This window comes from Saccoglossus kowalevskii, chromosome 2, assembly GCF_978046115.1.
Source record: "Saccoglossus kowalevskii chromosome 2, keSacKowa6.1, whole genome shotgun sequence".
Classification (NCBI taxonomy): domain Eukaryota; kingdom Metazoa; phylum Hemichordata; class Enteropneusta; family Harrimaniidae; genus Saccoglossus; species Saccoglossus kowalevskii.
The window spans coordinates 30,898,935-30,918,169 of record NC_140642.1 but is presented as its reverse complement, the minus strand read 5'-3'; the positions used below and the strand labels follow the sequence as shown (position 1 = coordinate 30,918,169).

Below are 19,235 nucleotides of genomic sequence, written 5' to 3'. Positions count from 1 at the left end.
CGTAGTAAAGATGGCATACTATACCAATATCTTGCTTTAGGTGCAACATATCTGAATAGCACTTGTCAGCCATTAAGTCAGCTAAATACTTTGCTGAATGATTAGATTGCAAGTGATCAGCAAATCGCGGACATAATATGTGCAGTACTGACTGTGTTTTGAAATCACATGCACTAAACCAATTAGTCAATCGCCGGCTGTTAAGCTGTTTTTGCACTCACAGTAAATTGAACCATGCAGCAGTGGGTCGTTCAAAATAAACATTTCACATTATTGCCAACTCCTTGGCATGGCCTCTTTTGAGCGATTGTGGTATACATGCTTGGGCCAGTCAAGTTCAAACTTCCACAAACATCAGAAACTATACTGGACATCCACATGTGCTTTCTGATTCAAGATGGCCAAATTAGCAACCATTTTAAGGCATTGTCAAATGTGCTCAACATAAAACAAAACAAAGAAAACAGATCACTAGTGAAAGTAAAGCAACTTGTCTATGTCATTGCACTTGATGAAAATGTTCACAAGTTAATTAAAGTTTGAGAAATGATTGATTGTTGGCAATTTGTTTTTGTCATATCAAGTCCTACTTCCTGTATTGTATCAAGATTAGCCTTTTTGTTGGCACAGATGTATTGGTATTCTATCAATGTACATATACAGATTAAACAGAGATGATCATTGCATTTAAAAGGAAACTGCTATGTACACCATAAAATAGAAAATTGCCACCAATCGACCACATCTGGTCAAATCACAAAAATAAGATGTGCACTTGTAACCCAATATTTATGATCTTTATACCAACTTTGATCCTAATCGACCCAGTCATCTCTGAGAAACTGTTCCGGACACATCAAACAATGATGATTCAATGCTTTTACATAAAACCAACCAGTCAACAATATTGAATCAATCACAACATTTTTTGAAAAGATGCATCTCTTGATACTCTTTCTATGTGCTAAGACTTAATAGTGTGCATCAAAAACACATTATGTTTAATTGACCTGCCAAGTTTGAATGAAATGTATCCATACACAACATGCGATCCAGCTCCGGAATGGCAGAAATGCTTTATTTGTATGTATGTTTAGCACTAAAATAGTTGCCATGTATGATGTGCTTTTGATGTGTGATGTATGTAAAGTTTGAATGAGGTCCAAAGCAGGCCCGAGACATGACCCAGGAACTGCATTTGTTGAAATAGCCGCCAGCTAGCCTTTTGGAAGCGAACACACCAATAAGCCAATATATACAACCATACCAAGTACAGAAATTGGCCCCAGCATTCCTGGCAAATGTTGGATGACACATTCAAAATACGATTTTTCACTATTTTCGGGACTAATTAAGATTGCCACCATTCGGTAAAAAATATTGAAATCCTTGCAATTATCCCAACTGGCCAAGGTGTGTCAGAAAAAATGACTCCGGACGCATACACGCACGACCAAACGCTAACTATTAATTATTGTTAGGGTTGGGTTTAAAATGGCTGACCGACATGCCTGTGGACGACTCATCGGACATATCCACATGCTTTTGTTTCATGATCTGAGTCAAGATGGCCGATTGGCAGCCATTTCAAGGCCACAAATCACACATCTGCACCATTCCGGAAACTAGTCTCAGTCGTGCATGGACGTATTCTGTTAAAACTTGGTACATAAGTATTTGAACATAATGGGACTTTCAAAATAATGAACTTTTCGGATTGGGTTCAAAGTGGCCGACTCTTGTTGCATTGAAATGCTGCAGGCATTCAGTATATTAGCATCAAACATGTGTCTGAACTACGCCACGAAAAAATGGATGGGGTAAATTAACTACTTTGTATTATTATAATGAAAGTGAACTTTAAATAAGTTGTTCTACTAGTATCGTATTTAACATAGCAATATTTCTCTTTTAAACTTAATTATGCCAATGATGTTTTTAGTTGGGCTCGGGTTTAGCCGACTATTTGAATTTAACACCATATAGGATGGAATATACCGTGGTACACATACACACAGTCACTTGGGGGCTGAAAATCAATAAATAGTAATTTTCAATAAAAAATCATCCGCTATACGTATATAAATAAACAAGTTGTGAAACACGGCACCTAGTAAATCGACACCCTATCGGTTTCAAATGTACGGCAACCGAGGAGGGTCACGACCATGCTTTGTGAAAAGTGTCACTTTTTTGTACGTTTCATCATTTTTTCCGTATTTCTAGCTTTTATAATTAATATTTGATTTGCATTTTAAAATGGCTTTGTTGATTAAAATCAATACAAAATTTAAAAACAAGAGTGAAAATTGAAATCCTCGTCTTACTTTTGAAAATGAATTTTCATTTGAAAATTTACTTTTATTTTTAAAAAGTGATTTTAAATCGAAAATTTCATTCTATTTTCAAAAATGGATTTATATTTGAAAACTTACTTTTATTTTTGAAAATAAATTTGCATTTGAAAATTTACTTTTATTTTTCAAAATGAAAATGAATTTGCACATGAAAAAATACTTCTATTTTTGAAAATGAATTTAAAATTACATTTTACTTTTGAAAATGACTGCTTTTTAATTTTGGTTTTGAAAATGGTTTTTACTTTTTTCGCCCTTTGCTCCTTGACCTCTAACCTCTGACCTTAACTGCTCAGCCAATCAACGACTTTTGAACGGCGCTTCTTACGTACACTTGTTGAAGCAGGGTGAAGAGTCTCGCTCATTGAAGTTTTTCCCTTGGTGAGAAAGGTGAGTATCGGGACTTATTTACATGTTATGAGGTCTGAATTGAGACGGTCGTTTGCCTATCATACAAATACTTCCAAAGATAATCGCCGAAAAGCATGGATTGCTAAATGTTGTTCGTTGTAATCATCATCGTCACTCTGCGTCTCACTATACTTCATTGCCTCGCACAGATTGGTCGGACTGAAATATTTTCTGGCAATTAGGCATATATGAAGCCACTGACGTATATTTGGTTACTTTAATCTGACATTCAGATTGTTGTGGAAAGAACATGGCAATTAAAGTCTAGCAAAGAGTGGCGAAACTGTACATGAAGTCACCCACTCATCGAGTCGAATTTGAAAATTGAATGACATCATCGAATATGACTGCTGTAACCTATAATTCTATCATTTCCCGGGAAAATAAGAAATGTTTTATTATACAAGGCAACCAAAGTTTGACTTTTATAGACAGGTGAATAATTGTTGCCTGTATTAAATTTTGTTGTGATTTGTACCCACCCCAATCTTAACTCCAACCATGGAGCCTGGAGGTAAAAAAAAAAGAATTCGTGTTTTACCTTCATGCTCTAACCCTACCCCTACCTTCCATCACCCCAAATAAATAGAATTAAGTTCTGTTTGTTCCAGTATTTTAATATTTGCCATATTCTCTGACGCTATATTCATGTGATACAGTTATGTTACAATGCACATGGACTACTAGCCTTCAGGCTGCGTACATCATGTGTGTGATAGGGGGTGATATTTATACCAGAACTTGTCAGGAACTTGTCGGCATACTAACATGCTGTGCTTGTCCACACAGTGACAGTCACAGTGAAAATAAGCTTCTCCATATTCACAGACCTGTACACAAAGCTAGTGGATTACATACTCTTCTGACATATTTGTTGTTTATTGTTGTGTTTTGCTTTGCTTTGCTTTGCTTTGCTTCAGACCTCAAACAATTTTGTGCAATTTTAAGTTTATTTGCAAGTTTAACATGGAAGCTGAAGAAGGTAAGTACAACCGACCAATGGATGAAATTTAAACTGGGATTTTTTTAGTTACAGACTTTATTATTATGATTTTGGAGCACCACAAAGAAAACAGATGGAGGGTGCTGTGGTAATAAATCATTTACTTCAAAAATGAATGATTGATGTGTTTATGTAAAGGAATCGTGAGTTGATATTTATTGAGAATGTTTATTGTTATAGTTTTTTTGTGGAATACATATAGGCTATCAGTATGTATTGTATTTTTTAAGAGTTGCAGGTGTACTTGAGAAAACTGATTGAAAGAGGGAAGGATAACAAGACTATTCTATTGTACTTAGAAAAAGATCACTGCATATTAAGGAGGTAAATAGATAACTAGTATATTCCTGCATTTGCTATTAAAATATGTTTAAGGGGTTGTCTACACAAAAACATTTTACTTCAGATTTATTTCAATTCCATTTTATTGAGTAAATGTAATTGTATGCTCTATTTATCTCAGCCTTAGTACACTTAAAAGGCGACTCCGTGATTGGAATATCAGGAGACACAAGGATTATACTCCAAATGATGTGAGATTAATAGTGCAAGTAGGTAATGTTTATGTAAATTTGTTGATGTTGTCCTGCCCTAATTTGATGAACAAATACATTTAGTAGACTATCTAATGATAACAATATATTGTTGCCTAGATATTGATATAAGACACTAGAAAATATATATGTATTTCCTAGTGTCTTTGATTAAATACATGTGTAATGTCAAACACGCACGTTTAAAGCTAGCTGGATAAATATTAATCACATCATTGTCGCTCTTATCATTGTTATTATTAAAGTTGTACTGAATATTGTTTACGAACAGAAAGAGTTGCAGACACCTAGAAAACTAATTGGCATAAAGGCCATGTATCAGCATTTGAGGAGAAACCATCATATGCTAGTTAAAAGGTATTTAAACATTCATAAACTATTATAAATTGAACAATGTATGGTATAACTGTTTGCCCACTGTATCTAAACAGTGTCAACGTCTGATCATTCATTGCATCATGTTTACAAAGGGATAACATTGAAGCAATCATGGTGGAACTTGATCATAGCAGAATGATCAAACGAAGAGGTGGAACTCTGCAAATAGGTGAAAGAAGACGATTTTTCTCAAAGGTAACATCATATAAAATAGCGGAGGAAAGTAATGAAGTACTGTTTTGTTTTCCCAAATGGATCCGAGCATACATTGTTTAGCAAACTTATAGTGTCATATTACAGTGTACTGTAGAATACTTTATTTTCGCTTGGAATTTATTTTCGCCATTTTCGCTGAAGGGATTATTCCGTGAAAATAAAATCCAGTGAATATACTTTTTTTCCTATATTTCACATTAAACTCATCAAAAATCAGTGAAAATAAATTCCATACAAAACGCCCAAAAAGCCTTTTCAGCGAAAATTAATTCCAGCGAAAATAAAGTATTCCACAGTATATTTGTCCATGTTTTAGCAGAAAGATCTTGAATAACACATATAGTAGCTACACTGACATAGATGTACCTAATGAATTACCCATAATCCCTATTCAAAAAGTGTACCCATTTTTAAGCTCTGATAAGCAATGATTGTTTAATTTATAGCGGCCACTTGATCTCAAGAGATGTTTAATTCCAGGGTCCAAACTGGTCATGGCATGTAGATGGTTACAACAAGTTATTGGGTTATAAACGAAGTGAGTATCCATTTGCCATCCATGGATGTGTTGACAGTTTTTCACGAAAGATATTATGGATGCGTGTTAACAGAACAAACTCAAACCCACAAGTTATCGCTCGATATTTTTATGATGCTGTAGTTGCAGAGCAAGGTTAGAATATGTCTATGTTCATGTCCTAATGAAGAAGTTTCTAGCTCTAATTTTTTATGAGCTGAAGTTTAACATATCTATTCTAATTGTAGTATTATTAAATGCTATTTTAGTTACTTACATGAATGTTAGACACATGTTTAGGTAGTTCAGGGTTATTTACCCAGTACAATTATAGGGAAAATATTATCAATATAAACCTGTCATCAGTTATGTAATTACACACTTGCACATTATAAATTACTAATTTACTACTTTGAGTTCATTTTTATTTTTTTAGGGTTACCCTGTTTTTGATTTTGCAAATGGGGGGGGGTCACTCTGTTTTTGATATCACGAATAGGTGTTTTCCAGAATTTTATTTCAGAACAAAGGATGAAAAAATTAATCGTACAAATGTGTTCTCAATAATAACTATTACCTATATTGCCTATAAATTCTTTGATGAAAAAAAAGTTATAGACTAAATATTTTGGGGTTGATTGAAGTTGTCAAATAACTAACAGATTATGCAACCCAAATTATACTGTTAAGTTTTAAACGCATCCAAAGTCCATGCGCTGCTGATATCAGATTATTTTATTTAAAGTCTGAAGTCACCATTTTATAAGATATTTACTGGATTTATCCAATTATAACAGGAGATGGAAAGACAACACAGCAATTAGTACAAAGAATTTGTGAAAATGCTGATATATAAATTAAAATAAATGATAAAAAACTAAATAAATATTTTTTTTTAACTTTTAAATATGCATATTTTGCTCTGTAAAATGCCAAAATCCAACACAAATTTAAGCAAAAATCAGAGTTTCCTTTGTTTTCATAAGCACAGACTGTGCTTCAGGTGTAAAGCATTCCTTGTCTATAAGATATACATTTTGTAATCATTTTTCAGGGGGTGACAGCATGTTTTAAAATATAATGATGGAGTGGGTTACCCACATTTTTTTATTTGATAGGGGGTGGGTCAACTGGGATTTACAGCTGGCAAAACGGAATCTGTCGGGAACCCCCGCCGAAGTAACTGACCAATCCCTTTAACTACCTTGATGTTTTTTTTATTTTTCAGTGTTTCCAAGGATGACTAGATCTGATGCAGGTACAGAAGTGGGACTTCTAGTACAATGTCAGTTATTCTTGCATCGTGATTCAGGTTTAGATAATGTACATGTATATGGATCATCAGTTACTTATCAAGTAAGTGCAAATATTTTAATAGCATGGGATTTGTCACTGACAATAGCTTGATCCAGACAACTTTTTTTTCACACAAATGAACTTGTGAAGCTTTGCATAGGAAAGCTAGTGATAATGAGCTCTGCTTCTGTAATGAAAGGACTAATAAATTAATACACCATGAACATTACCTAACATCATTTATTTTACAGTGCATAGAAAGTTGGTGGTGCCAAATGCGAAAACATCATGGTCAGTATTGGATGGACGAATTAAAGGTAAATTCAACAATGATATTGATCTATTTTTGTAATCGAGTAATTGTGTGATTGTAACACTATACATGTCTGTCCTGTATTTGCTTCCATATGCTGTATATTACATAGGATTGAAAATTATTTATCGGTTGCCAAATATCATGTACTCTGCACAACAGTAATAGAGTTTGACCACAGGCAGCTGGGATGTGTGACACAGACTGCATACAAATGGGAAAGTGAAATCGTATTTATAACATTTTCAGATTAAACAAAATGAACAGGCCAAACTCACGTTTCTTGATTTTATAAAATGTATACCGGTACTCTATGCAGCCACTAAAACATGAAAATAATCAAAAAATTCAAAGGCGTTTTACCGCTTTATTCGATAAATAATAAGTATCAGCTAACCCCCTGTAGGTACTCATTGCCTATAACGAAGACATGTGTGGCACTTCAGTTTGACATCATAATTCTCTACTGCCATGAGTCTACATTGTTTCACAAGTTTTTTTTTTCATGTGCAGTCTGCAACACCTACATCAACAGTAACTCTGACTTATGCTGAAATATGTGTATACTGTAGTTATAACTCTATACTCATTTGTTCTAGGGCTTAGAGGCAGATGGATTTTACGACCCTGATAACATTAATGATAGGTAATACTTATGTCTGTTAGTTCAATTCAAATATACATTTTGGCAATTATTGTAATAGTTTCCAATAATTTAACCATAGTTCACAGTGATTCAGGAGGTTTTAACATCATTTCCATTATGATATTCATTATACCATACCAGTTTATTCATACCATTTTAAATTATTAATAGATTAGTTTCTTGGGCACAGATCTAGAAGCAGTACCTACACACGAATTGGTGACGTCATAAAATACATGACCTTCAATCGGGTCGTTTCCTCGGTATATACGAATTGGTATATACAAATTACAATAAAGATACTTAAGACATTACACATAAGGTAAAACAAATCACGTGACAATATAATGATAATAACGGTAATAAATCCTACTAGCTTAACAGTTGAAGAGAACGCTCATATAGTCAGTCGGGTGACGCCGAGGGTCACGAACTGTGTTGCAAAATGGCCGTGTGGTTGAAACTGGGTCATGGCGTGACGCGTGAGGAAGACATCATTAAACACTCAAAATCACAATAAAACGGGGAAGTGGTTGCATATTACGGCGTGGCTAACATGGGAAATAAAAAAAAACCCCAATACAAACGACATGGGTTCGAATCACACTAGATACACACTCACCAGAACCGAAGCAATCAGAAACCAGCAATCGTTTTGGCTTTTCCGTTCAACTCATCGGAACACTGGAGTAGTTAGAAAAATGAACACCACTTAACGACCAACGTCGTGGCGTGGTACACAAGCGTGCCATCAAAATAAAACAAAATTAGCTTGAAAAGACAGTGGGTTCGAGTCCCGCTCAGAGCTACCGTAAAAACGTAAATCAAATAAACTGAAATCTCTCAAACCGTAAACAAGTAAACAAAGAACGTCGCAAAAAAATAATAAACCTCACAAAACTCCACCATACAAAACTGAATGAATAAATAATAAAATAACTAACGTCTTAAACTGGACGACGCGCAATTTGTTCAACAGTTTCCAGATTGTGACAAGAGATAAACAAGACCCAAGTCAAGGTAAGTTTTGTTAAAGTGTCGATGGCGTTCCCTATATTACGAAAACAATTCAGGCAACAGACGAATATCTTCTGTGGTGTTGTTGAATTTATACTGTGTCTGCGGAATTGTTGATTGAGGGTTCGAAGCCAGCAGTTAACATGTTGTTAGAAAGTTTCACAATTGAATCAAATATCCAATGATAACCAGTATATTTATTTCATTATTTTAACAACTTGCAATGGTGGAAGTTGGTCAAGCACGAGTTCTTACACCTAAATAATTATCAAATATTTGTCGACACATTTATTCTCTCAACCTTGTAGAGGTGGAAATTAATTAAACAACAGGTATTTACTCACAAATATAATGGTCAATATTTGTCCATACATTCATTCTGTCAATTTAAGAACTTGTAATTGTTGGAATTAATCAAATGAGAGTTGTCTACACCAAAATAAGTTTCAAATACTTGTCCATACATTTATTCTCTCAATTTAACAACTTGTAATGGTGTAAAATAATTAAACGAGAGTTGTCTACACCAAAATAAGTCTAAAATATTTGTCCGCACATTTATTCTCTCAATTTAACAACTTGTAATGGTGTAAAATAATTAAACGAGAGCTGTCTACACCAAAATAAGTCTAAAATATTTGTCCGCACATTTATTCTCTCAATTTAACAACTTGTAATGGTGTAAAATAATTAAACGAGAGCTGTCTACACCAAAATAAGTCTAAAATATTTGTCCATACATTTATTCTCTCAATTTAACAACTTGTAATGGTGTAAAATAATTAAACGAGAGTTGTCTACACCAAAATAAGTCTAAAATATTTGTCCGCACATTTATTCTCTCAATTTAACAACTTGTAATGGTGTAAAATAATTAAACGAGAGCTGTCTACACCAAACTAAGTCTAAAATATTTGTCCGCACATTTATTCTCTCAATTTAACAACTTGTAATGGTGTAAAATAATTAAACAAGAGCTGTCTCCACCAAAATAAGTCTAAAATATTTGTCCGCACATTTATTCTCTCAATTTAACAACTTGTAATTGTGGGAATTAATCAAACGAGAGCTGTCTACACCAAAATAAGTCTAAAATATTTGTCCGCACACTTATTCTCTCAATTTAACAACTTGTAATGGTGTAAAATAATTAAACGAGAGCTGTCTACACCAAAATAAGTCTAAAATATTTGTCCATACATTTATTCTCTCAATTTAACAACTTGGAATGGTGTAAAATAATTAAACTAGAGCTGTCTACACCAAAATAAGTCTAAAATATTTGTCCGCACATTTATTTTCTCAATTTAACAACATGTAATTGTGGGAATTAATCAAACGAGAGATGTCTACACAAAAATAAGTCTAAAATATTTGTCCGCACATTTATTCTTTCAATTTAACAACCTGTAATTGTGGGAATTAATCAAACGTGAGTTGTTTACATCAAACTAAGTATTTAATATTTGTTGAGACATTTATTCTCTCAATTTAACAACTTGTAATGGTGTAAAATAATTAAACGAGAGTTGTCTACACCAAAATTAATCTCAAATATTTGTCCACACATTTATTGTCACAATTTAACCACTTGTTAATAGTGGAAATTACTTAAATGCGACTTGTTTAATCAGTTGACATCAATGCAACTTACCCGCAGACAGTGCACAACAGAGTATCATTATTGAGCAATTATAAACAAGAACGTGTCTTGGCATTAGGGTTAGGGTCGGGTCAGGTATGGGCAACGGAATTATTAACAGGAATGTGTCTTGACATTAGGGTTAGGGTCGGGTCAGGTATGGGCAACGCAAATGGCAAACACCCAATTGGCAAGATGTACACTAACGGGTTATGGCATGCATATAGTTTACACAAGTAAAAACACAAAATTGGCAATTTTTTGGACAATTGTAACTCAATAATAGAAATATGTTGTATTTCTATGTATATACACACTATATAGTCTTATCAAATGCAAACACATCCAGTCAATCCAATGTGGTCTTGTGGGTCAGTTCTCTGCATAGTGATCAGGAGGACCTGGGTTCAATTCCCTTGCCTGCCCATCTTTTTCTCGCAAACGCCATTTGGCAATAAAGCTAAATATGACAACAAATTATTTAATTTGCATGACTACCCACATAGCTCAGTTGATTTGTACTATGTCAGCAATGTGAGCGATCGCTGGTTCGAATCCAGTATGTTTAGTTAGATTTTTGAATGCTAGTGAAGACAGTGCTCCTATGAATAGGACTTAAATCCTAACTCCTGTGTGAAGACACTCGTGGTACAGAGGACAAGACAGTGGGCTGGGAACTCAAAGATCGCAAGTTCGAATCACGGATTGGACACTCCTACAAAATACATGAAAGACGTTAAAAACATAAACAGCGGATTCAAAAACTCAAGTCAAACAGAATACAAGAATACTACCCCACATGGAAGCCAGTCGAAGTCGTCGAAGAACGAACACAGTTGACAGCTGTAGGTCACGTGCAACAACAGACTCGAGGAGCATGGCTGCTCTCCAAATGGGTCCCTTCTTTTGTATTGACCCCCTAAGGATTGCTAATCCCCCTTTCTAACTCTTCCCCCAAATATAATATATCGCCCCTTTTAAAATGTATTGACCCACAAATTAATGAATATTCATGAGCACAGAAACTGCTACGTCATGAATAAATTAGCATAATTTAAAAAAAATTTGCATAAAGTGTAGGTACTCCTTCTGGAGCTCTGCCGTTTCTTGGCCATAGATAATGTATTGTAGATACAAAGTTTTGTGTCTGCCTGTGTATCAGTGTGTTTGTTTTCCAGTTTACACTCTAAACTATGCAAATTTTAATCCTTGATTACACATGAACAAAATTGTGTAAATTGTTAGAGGTAGTGGTTACTCAAGGTACCGTAAGCTTCCAGAGCTTGTTTTACTAAAGTCGGGGGGGTGTGTTAAAAAGCAGTAATTCACCATACTGTATGCTTTAAAATGTTCACAGTAAAATTTGTTTTTATTTAGGCTGTCTTTGACTGCTGTGTATATGCCATTGATTGGTAAGGAATTGAATGACTTTGTTGATCAATGGAATGCACATCGCATAAGAAAGCAAAAGAGAATAGACAGACCATGTGGTATTCCGGAAGACATGTACAATTTCCCTGATAAACATGGTAATTATGCAATGAATAGTAAAACATATTAATGTAGAGACATATACTGTTTTTATATTCATATTATTTACTTTGTTGCACCGATTTTTTTTAAACTGTAAATTTATGTGCATGCATGTCATACTTTAGAGTGAAGTAATACTTGACAATTTACTCTTATTTGTAGGTGGTACCCAATGTGGTTATCCAGTGAGCCAAAATGACCTTGATGAAATAAGTAGAAGACATCAGTTTGATGAGAACGGCCAGAGTTATTTACCTGATTATGTCACAGAAAAACAAATTATAGGAATATGTGGAAACATTGATGTATATAATGCCAGAGATAGCTATATTCTTCTTAGAGAGCACTTGCCTGCACATTTAACATAATCGTAAAGCATTCTTATGGTTGCCACTTGCCAGGGCTTGGTAGTATTTGTGATACAAGTTGAAAATTGACAAAATCTATATTTTGTTTGACAGCATACTCAGGTTTACATGTGGATGTCATTACAGAACCATTGAATGTGAATATATTAACACCTCATATGTAACAGCACTTCTGTCCTCAAGTAGGATTATTACAAAAAGGCTAAAATCTAGCAGAGCAAAGATAAAATCTAGTGCTGTTGATATATACAAGTTTTACCAGTTCATTTACTGATTGCTATACTAAAGTAGTGCCAAATCTGACAGGATGGTCTCCTGCATAATTAAGGACCAGTTCATTTAGCTTAACAGAGTATGATAGTACCGGAAATACATATACATGATAAGCAAACTTGCATATGATGATGAATAATATATATTAATATTAAAAACGAGGAGGTACACATAATTCCGGATATCCAGACTTTATTCAATTTCCATTTTTTTTCCCAGATACATGTAAAATTATGCTAAACTGAAAGTCAAAGGCTGTTATTCTATAGAGTAGAGCATATATGGTAGTGAATCATTCAACTTTAGAATAGTGGTGTGCAACTTTGGGTATTAATTGTATTTGCCTACACAAAACTTAAGCACATGTATTGAATAGGTTAGTATTCAAAGGAAACCCTTACTACAAATATGTGTATCTATTGAATATATCACAGTCCCTCTATCATGAACATTTTTCATGTGCCCCTTGAAGCCACTTAAACTTTTGTACTGCTTGTCGCAAGTCGGGCAGACGTAGACGAAATTTCTCCGTTTAGCAGATTCGCGTACATGTACTTTCATATCGTCTGGAACATCGGCAGCATTAGAGGGGAAAAAGTCTTCCTGCCCCATCACAAAATCCCATTCGATATCTTCGTCCTCGAAGCCAACAAAATCATTTCCGTACTTCCACGACATGCTGCTCAAAAATCGACTTCCAATGTTTTGATTCTGGTTCTGAAAACTTCTGCGCAACCGCACAATTTTTTTTCGCAAAGCATGTCGGGTAAATCATTAATGGTAATGATATGCGGGTCAACTTGAAGATGACCCCTGACAAGTTGCGTCAACTGCGGATTACGTATAGGTGTCAATGGTTTATTTACCCGCTACGCGCAATAGGACAATAGGACAGCGGCCGTTTCGAGACCGGTGATAGAGGGACTGTGAATATATTATAGAATCACATTTGCCACTGTATTGTAAGAGGTTTTTTTTTGGTGTAAACAAGAAACATTTGTGAAAGGATTGGGACACATAATTGTGACTTGTCTATCATACTTCAATATTGATCATCATAGTGAAACTTGTTATAATGACTCTGCTTAATCTATTGAAATACACAGCAAATGCATTGTAGCTAAGCCCAACACACCTATCTAGTGTACATTATCAGAACCTGGGATACAGAACTGCATGCTTTAATATTTGCTAACAAATCATTTTACTTTATATCATTACAATAACTTTCAAATGTACTATGACTAAATTTTGCCCAGATGTTGATACACATTGTACATAAAGTACTTTTGTGAAAATTGTCATTTTAATCATAGGTTGTGATCACAATTTTTTTTTAATTGTCAAATGTGCCACAAACACAAAACTATACGGTAAAAATCATGTACAATATTGTGTAAGATTCAAAATACAATAAACCAAACAGCAAAAATGATGTTACTTGTAGTGTATAATATACAAGCATTAGCATTAAAATTGTGACAAGATTTGTAAACATGCAAATGACTACTCTACATTTATGTATATTTTTTGTCATACACGAGTGGCGACCAAGATAAAAAAAAAGAAGCCTATACCTGGAATATGCTCCCTTGTTAAGCCTATACCTGGAATATGCTCCCTTGTTATTGTACCAGGAATTTTGTTTTTTTAATAAATTGAATGCTAAATTTGGGCTCCATGTTTATTCCTAAAGATTTCTGAATTTGTCTTGTTTACTGACAGGGTATGGCTACAGATGAGTTTAAACATCTGCGGCATTCACCATCAAGTCTCTTTCCCACTTCCCACATACTATGTATATTGAGGTTGGTACCTTGTCCAGGAAATCACCCCCCCCCCCCCAACAATTCCTTAGTGACCTCGTCTTTAAATGGTAAGTTCTCATGGTCGAACTAAAATTGATGTTTTCAATTGGGTTGGACTAATTTGCAGTGTGCAAAAAAGTAGATAAGCTTGATCATTTTTAATGAATTTTTTGATAGCTGCATATGCCAATAAGCAAAAATGTTCATGTTTTACAAGCTTGAATAGTAAATCATTGTTACAGCTAAAAGTACATCTTTAAGCATTAATAATATGAAGCAAAGCACTAGCCTAATACATGTAGTTCTTTGTGTAAACAGATTTGTACTAAAATAATTAGCTTTCTCACTTGTCCTGTGTCTTACTGTTGAGCTTATTTTAAATATTGGTTCACAGTATGTTTAATCACATGCAAATTATGCATTATTATTATAAAAAAGCCTGTAAGCATCCACATAGGATCTGAAGCAGAGAGTTGTTCTTTCCATTAGACATCTCAGATACCTCAGATTCAGATCATGACAACTTTGTCGGGACTCCTGAAACTCTGAAAAAATAAACATAATTTACGTAAAAATGAGCCCAAGATGTTTTCAATATTACAGTCAAATGCAGAAAAGTGTGATCATACATTAAACAATCAGGAAAACAGTGTAATAAAGAACACAACACTTACAACTTTTGAATCTTCATCAACAGTAATGTTATGATCATCATGTTTCTCTTCTTCAAGAGGCTCAATACCTAGAGTGTATAACCACCAAATCTTCAGTTAACCATAGGCATTTGATTGCCATATTTGCTCTATTAGATGCACATCTCCTACATAAGTACACCTAAACCAAATATTGCATTTTTTGCATACATTTTGACTTATTTTATCCACAAAATAACCTCTGTCATGTACTTCCAATATAGCAAATACAGTATTGTAGTTTGTATTATTATGGGTGGAACAAAACAGCATAAAAATTAAAATTGTTAGTGTCAAGAAAAAGAAAAGAGAAGAAAAAGAAGTTATTCCAAAATATTATTAGTCTAAACATTACGTACATGTCAAAACTTTCCTCAAACAAATAGATTATCCATATATTTAAAAATAACAAAAATTGACTGATATGATATAAATTTGATTAATATGTTTCGGTTTTAGACTAACTGCATGGCTCTACCTTTAAGATTCAATAGAAGACAATAGCTGTTGCATAAGTTATGTTCTTTACTGAAAGTCACTATGCCAGTTTTAGACATGTTATCACATCCAAAATACCTATGAAAATAGTAATGAAGACAAATATAGTATATCATTTTGTTGATAGTTATTGCACTAGTATATGTAACAGTAAAGATGAAATATCAATATATAAATCAGGCTTATATATTTTTTGTCAGAAAAGAACTGAACAAATATTTTGTTCCCTAATTTTTTTGCAAGTAAAGTTGAAGATTCACTTAATTACTACAGTAAAGATTTTTAAAATTTAAATAACAGTATAAAAAATAAATATTAATGGTTAAAATATGTACTTGATATGTCACCAACAATGAATACAGATACAGATGTGAATTGCTCATAGTATACCTCTACAGAGAGTTTAATTGTACCTGTCTTCATGAATTATCTGTGTGTAATTACCTGTGTGTTTTCCACAGCATAGCATGTAAACTACGGACACATTTCAACCATGGATAGACACAATGACACAGCTATACCATCTGAACTATGGATAGACACAATGACACAGCTATACCATCTGAACTATGGATAGACACAATGACACAGCTATACCATCTGAACCATGGATAGACACAAGGACACAGCTATACCATCTGAACCATGGATAGACACAAGGACACAGCTATACCATCTGAACCATGGATAGACACAATGACACAGCTATACCATCTGAACCATGGATAGACGCAATGACACAGCTATACCATCTGAACCATGGATAGACACAAGGACACAGCTATACCATCTGAACCATGGATAGACACAATGACAGCTATACCATCTGAACCATGGATAGACACAATGATACAGCTATACCATCTGAACTATGGATAGACACAATGATACAGCTATACCATCTGAACTATGGATAGACACAATGATACAGCTATACCATCTGAACTATGGATAGACACAATGACACAGCTATACCATCTGAACTATGGATAGACACAATGATACAGCTATACCATCTGAACTATGGATAGACACAAGGACACAGCTGTACCATCTGAACTATGGATAGACACAATGACACAGCTATACCATCTGAACTATGGATAGACACAATGATACAGCTATACCATCTGAACTATGGATAGACACAATGATACAGCTATACCATCTGAACTATGGATAGACACAATGACACAGCTATACCATCTGAACCATGGATAGACACAATGACACAGCTATACCATCTGAACTATGGATAGACACAATGACACGGCTATACCATCTGAACCATGGATAGACACAATGACACAGCTATACCATCTGAACTATGGATAGACACAATGATACAGCTATACCATCTGAACTATGGATAGACACAATGACACAGCTATACCATCTGAACTATGGATAGACACAATGACACAGCTATACCATCTGAACTATGGATAGACACAATGACACGGCTATACCATCTGAACCATGTATAGACACAATGACACAGCTATACCATCTGAACTATGGATAGACACAATGATACAGCTATACCATCTGAACTATGGATAGACACAATGACACGGCTATACCATCTGAACCATGGATAGACACAATGACACAGCTATACCATCTGAACTATGGATAGACACAATGACACAGCTATACCATCTGAACTATGGATAGACACAATGACACAGCTATACCATCTGAACTATGGATAGACACAATGACACAGCTATACCATCTGAACTATGGATAGACACAATGACACGGCTATACCATCTGAACCATGGATAGACACAATGACACAGCTATACCATCTGAACCATGGATAGACACAAGGACACAGCTATACCATCTGAACCATGGATAGACACAATGACACAGCTATACCATCTGAACCATGGATAGACACAATGACACAGCTATACCATCTGAACTATGGATAGACACAATGACACGGCTATACCATCTGAACCATGGATAGACACAATGACACAGCTATACCATCTGAACTATGGATAGACACAAGGACACAGCTATACCATCTGAACTATGGATAGACACAAGGACACAGCTGTACCATCTGAACCATGGATAGACACAATGACACAGCTATACCATCTGAACCATGGATAGACACAATGACACAGCTATACCATCTGAACTATGGATAGACACAATGACACAGCTATACCATCCGAACTATGGATAGACACAATGACACAGCTATACCATCTGAACTATGGATAGACACAAGAACACGGCTATACCATCTGAACTATGGATAGACACAATGACACAGCTATACCATCTGAACTATGGATAGACACAATGACACAGCTATACCATCTGAACTATGGATAGACACAATGATACAGCTATACCATCTGAACTATGGATAGACACAATGACACAGCTATACCATCTGAACTATGGATAGACACAATGACACAGCTATACCATCTGAACCATGGATAGACACAATGACACAGCTATACCATCTGAACCATGGATAGACACAATGACACGGCTATACCATCTGAACCATGGATAGACACAATGACAGCTATACCATCTGAACCATGGATAGACACAATGACACGGCTATACCATCTGAACCATGGATAGACACAATGACACAGCTATACCATTTGAACTATGGATAGACACAATAACACAGCTATACCATTTGAACTATGGATAGACACAATAACACAGCTATACCATCTGAACCATGGATAGACACAATGACACAGCTATACCATCTGAACCATGGATAGACACAATGACACAGCTATACCATCTGAACCATGGCTAGACACAAGGACACAGCTATACCATCTGAACTATGGATAGACACAATGATACAGCTATACCATCTGAACCATGGATAGACACAATGACACAGCTATACCATTTGAACTATGGATAGACACAATAACACAGCTATACCATCCGATGGTTTTAAAATTTGAACTAATATGTTAGATCTAATGATTTACTCACAAATCTTGACTATCTGGATCCATCACTTCCCAGGTGGCAAGAGCAATATCCGTTAATTTTAGACCAACACCTACAGTAAAACAGAAAAATACTACTTTAGTCATGATGAAATCTTTATCCATGGTAACTACATTGCTGACCATCTTTTTATATCATTATGGATGAGGCATGTCGCAATTGGGTATGTACAAACCATGCATATAAACCATACAATAAAACATGTTAGTGCTCACCATTATTAAACATGGCCATGATACAGCAATGCCAATTTAGCATGACGGTGATGCTGATTTTGCATAAACTTTTTAACTGTAATGCCTTATATTTGTTCAGCATTAGCTATAGTTTAACTAGTTGAAGCACAAATAGCTCCACTGTGTGAAAAAATAGTCACTAAATAACCTAAAGAAGAGTTAACAATATAACAAGACAAATCAGAGTGGAAACAAAACATACCACCATACAATGTAGCAAATTTATGAAGCAAAACATATTGATCCAACCATAAATGATATTATGCTAATGATTATATCAACATACAAACAAATTCTGATACTTTGTAGATCTGTCACTAATAACTTGAACTTAAAATGTTCAAAGACATAATGACAGAATGCCAAAATTTTTTTGCCATTATCTGTGGTTGCTAGTGTTTTGTTTATATGCCCATCATTGTTGACATATTTGACAAACTTCCCTTTTAACTTCTC

At 34.7% G+C, this 19,235-nt stretch overlaps 1 protein-coding gene and 1 long non-coding RNA gene across 3 annotated transcripts; one reads left to right on the top strand and one right to left on the bottom strand.

Moving 5' to 3' along the window:
- The first annotated feature begins 1,916 nt into the window (after positions 1-1,916).
- On the top strand, positions 1,917-13,959 carry LOC146748661 (uncharacterized). Of its 2 annotated transcripts, none has more exons than XM_085494211.1 (12): positions 1,917-2,747; positions 3,689-3,750; positions 4,002-4,095; positions 4,235-4,322; positions 4,597-4,682; positions 4,796-4,898; positions 5,400-5,457; positions 6,665-6,792; positions 6,984-7,049; positions 7,645-7,691; positions 11,728-11,879; positions 12,046-13,959. In XM_085494211.1, exons 2-12 carry the CDS (start codon positions 3,735-3,737, stop codon positions 12,249-12,251), a joined length of 1,044 nt encoding a protein of 347 aa, XP_085350337.1. In that variant the 5' UTR covers positions 1,917-2,747; positions 3,689-3,734; the 3' UTR covers positions 12,252-13,959. The 2 variants fall into 2 exon arrangements, with proteins under 2 accessions (XP_085350337.1, XP_085350331.1); XM_085494205.1 differs by having other exon boundaries at positions 1,918-2,747; positions 5,400-5,592.
- On the bottom strand, positions 12,700-19,049 carry LOC146748660 (uncharacterized). The gene is made up of 3 exons (XR_014927791.1): positions 18,526-19,049; positions 15,007-15,074; positions 12,700-14,877 (listed from the first exon to the last, which is right to left on the bottom strand). It is a non-coding gene; the product is annotated as an uncharacterized LOC146748660 (long non-coding RNA).
- Between the last annotated feature and the right edge of the window lie 186 nt (positions 19,050-19,235).

Bases quoted from the DNA above. Each gene is read 5' to 3' on its own strand.
- LOC146748661 (XM_085494205.1), top strand. The intron at 4,323-4,596 runs GTAGGTAATGTT...GTTTACGAACAG, and splicing joins ATGTGAGATTAATAGTGCAA to AAAGAGTTGCAGACACCTAG. The intron at 7,692-11,727 runs GTAATACTTATG...GTTTTTATTTAG, and splicing joins CCTGATAACATTAATGATAG to GCTGTCTTTGACTGCTGTGT.